Below are 8,158 nucleotides of genomic sequence, written 5' to 3'. Positions count from 1 at the left end.
TATCAAGAATGATATTTGTATTGATCAACGGATCTACGAGTGTTAAATATGAGAATTTGGTGAAATTTAAATTTGAAAGTGTTGATAACAATTAAATTTAATTTTTTTTACGAATTTAGGATACTTTAGAAAAAAGATAAAAAATAAATGAAACAGAAAATATTACAATGATCAAAGTCGAGTATCAATGGACGGTCTTTGCATTGCTTGGACAAGTGGCATGAAAATATGCAACTGTGGACGTGTCCCAGTTGTACTTGGTCTAGCCGTGATCTGTTTAGGTGGTGAAAATGTCTGCACTAAACCTGGACTCGGTGATCTGGTATCTGCGCTGTTGGTTGGAGTACGCTTGCAGGTTCCAAACGAAGCACAAGACACATTCAGTTCAACATTCTTGGTGGCCAGCCGCAACGGGCCACCGTTCAAGTCCAAAAGTTCACCTCTAGGACTTTCCCAAAGTGCTCCTTCGAACGGTGTCGGCGGTCTAACTTTACCAGCCGCCTCTAACCATTGATAAACTCGTTCAGTGAACTGATTAGGACGTGGTGATTCTTCGGCCGGTGTTTCTAGGCTTCTGTTCGATAGGCAGGCTTCAATCGTTGACTGTGCCGTCAAATTACGGGCTCTTGTTGAGGATGATTTTACAGCCGGTGCTGAACAAGCTCTTCTATTGGAACGTCGCGCAGGATTGCCAATCGTTGGACAACGCCTTGCCGGATCATCTTGGCTCAGTATTGCATGACGTGCTCCAGCTATCCAAACTGTTTTAACAAATAAAGGTCTTTGTGATGCTTCCCATCTGGTAGGCGGCATTTCTTGTATGTTTGTTTGTATTGTTTTATTTTTTGCCACTATTGGGTACCTTTCCACCACGTCCGCGTATCCTCCACGTGCCACTACTATGTCGTGAGTGAGCTAGACTCTCATAGCGAGACTTTTATTTGGGTCTGACACGACACCAGCCCCCCTGAATGACATATCCCCACCACTGACAATCCAATACCACCCCACAAACTGCCAGCCCTTCACAAAATGTTTCTCAACCCATCCCTTATTTTTAAATCAACTATTTTGGATACAAATCAAAAAATAAAATCACTAAATTATTAAATACAATTAAACTTCTTTCACAGCAATTTCCAAATTTCAGAGCAAATAAAAATGTTTATATTAAATTAATAAATACTAATTAGTCTCAGTTAAATGGAGTGGAAAAAATATTATTACCATAAATTATGTTTTATTTAAACTTTCACCCCCTGTAAGGAGCATCAAATATACCAAAATGATTTTGAAGTGTACGATTTGAAATTTCCAGGGTCTGAAAAAGAGTTTTGAAGGTTAAACTTTATATTACGTTTAAGAACTAACAGAGATCCTGATAGAAAGTTAGCGACTAGTAGTCTCAACTAGATTCACCATTTTACTTGAAAGAATTTTTCAGTCCCCCTAAGGGAATTGAACCTAAGTTGCTGCTACCTTTTTAGACGATAATTGGACCTCCCAGCGTTGGGTGCGGACATTCCTTATCCTAATCTCAGCTTACACCTTTTTTTGTTTAATATTAGGAATACAAATATTTCAGAAAATAATAAACAATTATAGAATTTCAAATTTAAAAGATTTTTTGTTCCAAACATAAAAAAAAATCCGCAACAACGGAAAAAATAATTCTAAAGCAGATTTTATGTGTATTAGATTTATAAAATAAAATGCGTGAGTTATTTGTGGGTTATTATAAATGACATGGATGGGTTACAGTACAAATTATGTGCACACGCAACGGAATACTTTAATAGCTTTTCTTCGGTCCACTAGTTACACAGCTTTCCTCGGTGTGGGAGGAAGGGAACTAGCGTTATCTCTTACTGAACTATTTCTTTCATTCGGTGATAATCAATCAATTCACTCTAACAATAACTATTTTATTGTTAGAGTGAATCAAAATGCTGGCAGAATGTTTAAACAATATAAAACGAAAAACAGATTTTTTTTTAGGTTAGCGGGTCTCGAAACTTACAAGATATTTCCGTTAAAAATTCAATATAGAAAACTGACTTTAGAGTTTTGACGTGTGCAGATGATGACTTTGTATCAGCAGAATAGTACTGGCATAGTTTCAGACAATCTAACTGCGGTTAGATTACAAAAATACGTTTTAATCTATCACAAGCGAAAAAGCAGAATACTTTAAATAAATAAATTACGTAAACCAACAGCATTCCAACTTGAATAACTATCGATTTAGTAATTTTAGTACTGACGCACACACTATATAAACTATTCGGTAAAAAAAAAAAGTTATTCGTATCCAAAACTTTCAGTGAAAACCCAATTTTGATGATTTCAAACGTTCGCAACACTGACACTTACAAGAAGTAGGTGAAAGTGACAAATCTGTTACGGTTTTAGCCCCCCCAAAAAAACCATGGCTTGACTTGACCAACCCGGATATCAAGAGTAAAACGTCCGGCAAATGCAAACTAATAGATAAAAACTTTAAGATTCTATGCTTAAACTCAGAAGAACTTAAAATATGTAAGCATGCCATGGACTTGAATTTGTTAAATGAAGAAAAATTAAGTAAAGTATTTTAGCTATTCGCTTCCGTCCACACATTAAGTAACTTGGACTTAAATATGTAATATGTTACACAACTTGATCATTGGACTCGATCACATTTATTCCCTTTGTTGTCAGCAATCACAAAAAAAATAAATAAATTATTTAATCGCCTTCAGTAAATAATAAAATAAACATGTTTAAAAAAATATTCAACCCAAAAAAGCGATTATTATTCGCAAACTATTCACCTTTAACGATACTATTATCTACATTCAATACGCAGCCTTATTGTGAAAGGACTCGAACTATACCATTTTTTCCATCATTAATTCGTGAAAGACCATTATTCATTCTAACACCTTGATGTCTCTATCAAGTCAATGTGAATTAAACTGTGTTTTATATAGTCTATTTTAGTGTAAAGATTATTCATTGTATCGAAATTATACTCTAATGGATGTAATAATTTTTTTTGTTTTACTAAACTAAGAGGCGCATTTTTGCCAAATAACTGAGTGCTCAACTAATGACATCATAAATACCTGATAGGTAGGCGAAGGCACGTCTCTAGCTTGAAATCTGGATCGAAGTGGAGGATCCAAAGGATTACCTTGATATCCAGGAACTGGTAAACCTAGTGCAATCACTCGAAAATCTTCACTAACTCTCAATAAACGCCATCTTTTCAATTCTTCTTCACCATGTTCCTTGAGGAAAGAAACAAAAAAATGGGAAAATAAAAATTAAAAAAAAAACATGTGTTTCGCTTAGTACCTTCTATTTATTTGATCATACCTTTAATAGTTTATCGTAACGAACGGCAGGAATTAAAAAGCGTCCATCTTCTAGATGCATTTCTCTATTTTCCAACAGATTATTTAATACAGGTAAAACATTGCGTTCTGCTTTTTCAATACCTTCCAAAACCAACACTCTACCTTCCAAAGCTGCCCTTACTGCACTCTAAAAATATTAATATTTTAATGAAATTTTAGGCAATTAAACAGAATCCTATCACTTTACATACAGATATGCACAAAAATCAGGATTAGAAATGCTTAGAAATAAGATAATAAGTTAATGACTAACATTGAAATCTCGCTTAATAACATTTAACATTTAATACCTAATAACATTTAATACCTCGCTTGTTACCACTACGATTTTTATGGAATATTGGCCAAACAAAAACATTCCTAATCTCTATATTTCTGCATAAGATCAATCAAGATTATAGTTGCATTTCTACAAGAATTACAGTTCACTGAAATTTCCACTTTTTCTAACAACTATGGTTCAAACATTTAAATCACTATATCTCCTTTTCTACAGTTTCGAAATTAATGAAATTTTATCCAATTAAAGACAATCCTTATCTCTATAATTCTGCATTACATCAAGATTATAGATGCATTTCTACAAGAGTTACAGTTCATTGAAATTTCCAGTTTTTCCTATCTCTTACTTACTATTTTTGACGATCAACCCTTATACAACTGTCCTACCGGACAGTTTTAATAAGCTCTCATCACAACTAAACTATTATATTTTTCAATTTCCGTATCTCGCTTACCTCCGCTAAGATTTTAACGAACTTTTGGTCAACTTAAGTCATTTCTTAACTTTACACTTGTGTATAAATTATTAGGGAAGCAATATTTTATAAGCAATTGTAAGATTGTTTGAAATTTTCAGTTCTTGTAATTAACAAATCTTGTAATAATTTGAAACACTTTCCCTCGTTTTTATCTGGTATGATTTTTAATTTAATTTTGGCCTAATAAAGACCCTCTCTATTGTTATATTTCTACAAAATATCAAGATTAAACAGGCAGTATTATAGGAGTTACATCCGCTTGAAATTTGCTGCCATTTTAAAGGAATCTATTTATAATAAATACACCTTTCCGACCTAAATTCTTGTTAAGCAAGCTTAGGAAGGCAGTATTACGCAAGTAACAATTAGATGCAATTTTTTTAACTCTTTAACCAACTAAAGTACGAAAATTTTGAAACTACTTTATCAGCTCGTCATAATAAAATTGAGAAATAAATTTTTAATTATTATTACTTTCAATATTAAAATAGCAATTGTTAAAATAAAATTTAAAAAAAAGTCATTATTATAATCGGAAATCACTATTACGAAACGACTAACTGGTTCTTGGACCAATGAACAAAAGGTCAAAGTCAGGGCAAAATAAAACCAAAGAACTAAAAATAAAAAAATCTTAGACGAACAAAGGAAGCAAACAATGATCACTGAACCACGAATGTCTTGAATCACTATAAAAATGTCCGCTGATATTCGAAGATATTCAGTCACTAGTTTTAATTGTAAACAACTGCAATGTTGAGAGTTACTGCATTGTTTACCATTTGCTTCACCTTTGGTTTGGCAAATGTTGTACCATTTGGTTATGGACCAGCATTTGCTGGAGTACCATTAGCTGGTGCTGTTGGTCCCATGTATCCACATATGGCTAAACCCGTGGTCTATGGTGGACACACCAGTAACATGGGTGGTTACAATGGAGGAAGTGATCTGTACAAGAATTATGTAGCAAATGGTTAGTATATCGTTTTTTATGGTAATATAATATATATATACTTTTTGTTCATTCAATTCAACTTTTATTGCAACACTTGTACTATTAAATTCAAATCAGGAATGGGCAGTGAATCAATTAGAGACGTAAATCTAGTAAACAACCAAGGAATGGAAGGAATCACCGGTGGACATCTTATTGCTAAAGATGATGAGGGGATAAAAGATTACCATCATCAATCTGCTGGCAGCAATTATAATCACGGAGGTTTAGGCTATCAAGGAGCAGTTAACAATTATGGAGTCGCCAGCAAAGAAGGGTACATTTTTTTTTTACATCGTATTCTGAAAAGGATGCTTTGACAGTGATGGCTCAAGGAATCCTAAAAGGGTTACCAAAAAAAAGGTTCAGTCAATTGTAATGAACAATTCAATGGATTGTTATCGCAGACTTCAAAACCTAATCTAGCTCTAAAAAAATTCCTCTCAAAACATGATACAAGTATTTTGTGTATTAGTCCATTACAATACTGAGAATGTTCAGGAAATGTAATAATCAAAGATAATATAATTAGCTTTATTTTCCTTCTATTTATTTTATCTAGATATGGAGGTGTTGGAGCCGCTGGTCACAAAAAAGGACATAAAACCTCAGGCTTTCACAAAACCTACCACAATGTTGAATCTGGCAAAGATACCACATTTTTGGATGAGAATCACGATGAAGGTGAGGAAAAATTCGGACAACATTATGATGATCAACTTGACGATAGGAAATGGGGGGTACATTCAACCGGCCAGAACAACGGAGAGTATGTTCATGCAGATGTACATGATACCGCGGCCAGAGATGGTGCAAAATCTGCGGGAATCCATCACGCAAATTATGATACTCTAGGACACAATGGTTATTACAATAACAGAGACATCGCTTTCAACAATGATCAAATGCATGCAATCAGAGACAATCATCACGGTGCGGCCAACAGTGGTATGACTGGAGGACATCATGGAGTGTATCTCAATGGTTATATGGGTTAAGCGATCTGTTGGACATTCTAATGAGAGTAGATAGTAATTCTTAAAAAAGATTGCTAAATATTTTTGGCTAAATTTAAAATAAATTGCGAAATGTATATTGTAAAATGAAATATATTTAAAGAATTATCATTTTATTTCTACTATTTCATCTGATTAGTCAGTGATTTTAACGAAAGTGTATCTGAATTATCACCTTGTTAACTCCAACAGTAACTAGATCCAGGCGATAGGTTGGCTGGAGAATTGTTAATGATATTTACATAAGAGTGGCACTACTGACGACCAAACAAAGGACCCCCGTTTCTCAACAAAACAGAATCCAATTCATACCTGGTCAATATATTTGGCAGTTGCAGATTCTATCTCCCGTCTCTGTTTTAAATCAGATTCCGTGGTATCTCTTGACAACGAAACGAATTCTACTTCTCTTTTTGTAAGCTCTAAAAATTGCATAGCAAGACGTCGTTTTAATGGTCCCGGACGTCCTACCAGAAATATGTCTTGCGCTAATTTGTCTTTTTGCAACATCCATCTTAGGTGATGAAGTGTTTCTTGGTCTAGTTCTTTTGGCACTGTAACAATCATAGAAATGTCTTTAAATGAATGATTTTAATAAACAAAATAGTGAACTAGATTAGGAATTTTAAAAAACTCACGAAATAAAGTTGGCACGAAGAGAGGATTCTCCGGTTGCACTACAACCTTTGTTATGTCACCTATAGTTACCGAGTATTCACCTAAAACAAAACAAAAAATTTTGAATTTTTATTAAGCTTCACTTTGAAGACTGTTTGTTAGGCCCGCATGACAAAACATTTGTACACTATCCTACAAGAAACTATCTTTAAGATATTGCTACTCCACTACTGTATTAAAATTGTTAATATTTTTACTGAAATTTCTGCACAAATCCAGGGTTTTTTTTTTATTCTTTTCAAGCAAAATTTTTTACGGAGAAAACCCCGAAATTTTTTAACTTATTTTCCATTATTAAAACAATTATTTAAATTAAAATTGTTTTCTTTTTAGAAATTTCTTTAATCATAAATAAGAATATTTTGCAATGATCATGTGTAAACTAGTGCAGCAAAATCATTCATGATCATGATCTAGTATTTGCTGAGCTTATTAACAAATGATCTTGAACAAGTGAAGAATAATTATACTAAACGGTATTAATAACTTCAAAGTGTTTAAAAAAAATATTTTATTTTTTAGAAAAATTAATTAGCAATTACGTTTAATTATTATAAAAAAAAGATGAATAAGTCGCGTATTAATTTTTTAAAATGTTGGAAGAAATAAGGTGAACATTTCCACTTTTAAAAGCACATTTCGACCAGAATCCGTGTATCGTACAACTATTTATCATGCATCATTAAGCAAAACTCCTGTAAAAAGGATCCCTGACATCAACTCATCTTACAGGTACCAAACAAAAAAAATCACAAAATAGAAATGTGATAAAATAGTTCTTTTAAAATATGTTTTGCACATTCGCAGTCATTTTTAATTTAACTATTGACTATTATTTTTAAAAAACACAAGTTGTCTCTAAAATTAAATTGTGACTTATTTTTGGCAATAAGAACCATTAAAAATTGTGTTTTAAGTTTAAACTTATTTCTCAACTTACCACTTTCAACATTGGCCGAACAATAAGATAACGTCAGATTTTCAATATTATTCACTAATAAATTTCTTTGTTTTAAAAGGCGATTTAAAACTGAAAGCCTACGAAATGTTGCGCTAGCAGTTATGTGCATATTATTTACAATTTATAAAATAGTTTTACATTAACTATAATTACCGAGTAAACACAAATAATATATAATTATTTTATAATTTGTATTTAATTATATTTGAGCTTATTAAATTATGAGCATAAAATCCTAGCCATAATTTCTCTAAGAAAACTTACGAATTTCGTCACTTATCACCTAGTCATAAGACAACTACTGTGTCATGGTTACACAAGATAGATTAATAATAACCAGCACATAA

General features: G+C 32.6%; 3 protein-coding genes across 7 annotated transcripts in view; 2 read left to right on the top strand and 1 right to left on the bottom strand.

The window, feature by feature from the left end:
* Positions 1–8,127, bottom strand: part of c12.2 (von Willebrand factor A domain-containing protein c12.2) — a 28,950-nt gene extending 20,823 nt beyond the window's left edge. Inside the window, exons 1-5 of one of the 4 annotated variants that reach the window (XR_012454961.1) lie at positions 7,791–8,106; positions 6,811–6,891; positions 6,485–6,726; positions 3,361–3,528; positions 3,108–3,272 (exon numbers count right to left, since the gene is read on the bottom strand). Coding sequence is in view for 3 of the 4 variants with exons in the window: in XM_074116616.1 (XP_073972717.1) it covers positions 3,108–3,272; positions 3,361–3,528; positions 6,485–6,726; positions 6,811–6,891; positions 7,791–7,920 (786 nt within the window). In the remaining variant the exon portion in view is untranslated. Of the gene's footprint in view, positions 1–3,107; positions 3,273–3,360; positions 3,529–6,484; positions 6,727–6,810; positions 6,892–7,047; positions 7,112–7,790 lie in introns of those variants that run through there. The other 3 variants (XM_074116617.1, XM_074116616.1, XM_074116618.1) reach the window with 3 other exon arrangements.
* Positions 4,900–6,473, top strand: LOC141448326 (uncharacterized). Its single transcript, XM_074116656.1, has 3 exons — positions 4,900–5,135; positions 5,235–5,433; positions 5,719–6,473. The coding sequence occupies exons 1-3, from the start codon at positions 4,916–4,918 to the stop codon at positions 6,152–6,154; spliced, it is 855 nt and encodes a 284-aa protein (XP_073972757.1). The 5' UTR covers positions 4,900–4,915; the 3' UTR covers positions 6,155–6,473.
* The window catches only part of Smg5 (Smg5 nonsense mediated mRNA decay factor), a 44,031-nt gene continuing 43,190 nt past the window's right edge, over positions 7,318–8,158 (top strand). The window contains exon 1 of one of the 2 annotated variants that reach the window (XM_074116619.1): positions 7,318–7,582. The gene's annotated coding sequence lies outside the window, so the exon portion shown is untranslated. The remainder of the gene's footprint in view (positions 7,583–8,158) is intronic. The other variant, XM_074116621.1, reaches the window with a different exon arrangement.

The sequence above is a fragment of the Rhodnius prolixus genome, unplaced genomic scaffold (assembly GCF_049639745.1).
Source record: "Rhodnius prolixus isolate KJV_2025 unplaced genomic scaffold, Rpr scaffold_19, whole genome shotgun sequence".
Lineage (NCBI taxonomy): Eukaryota > Metazoa > Arthropoda > Insecta > Hemiptera > Reduviidae > Rhodnius > Rhodnius prolixus.
Note: the sequence above shows the minus strand (reverse complement) of the source record. Positions and strands in the feature narration are given on the sequence as shown.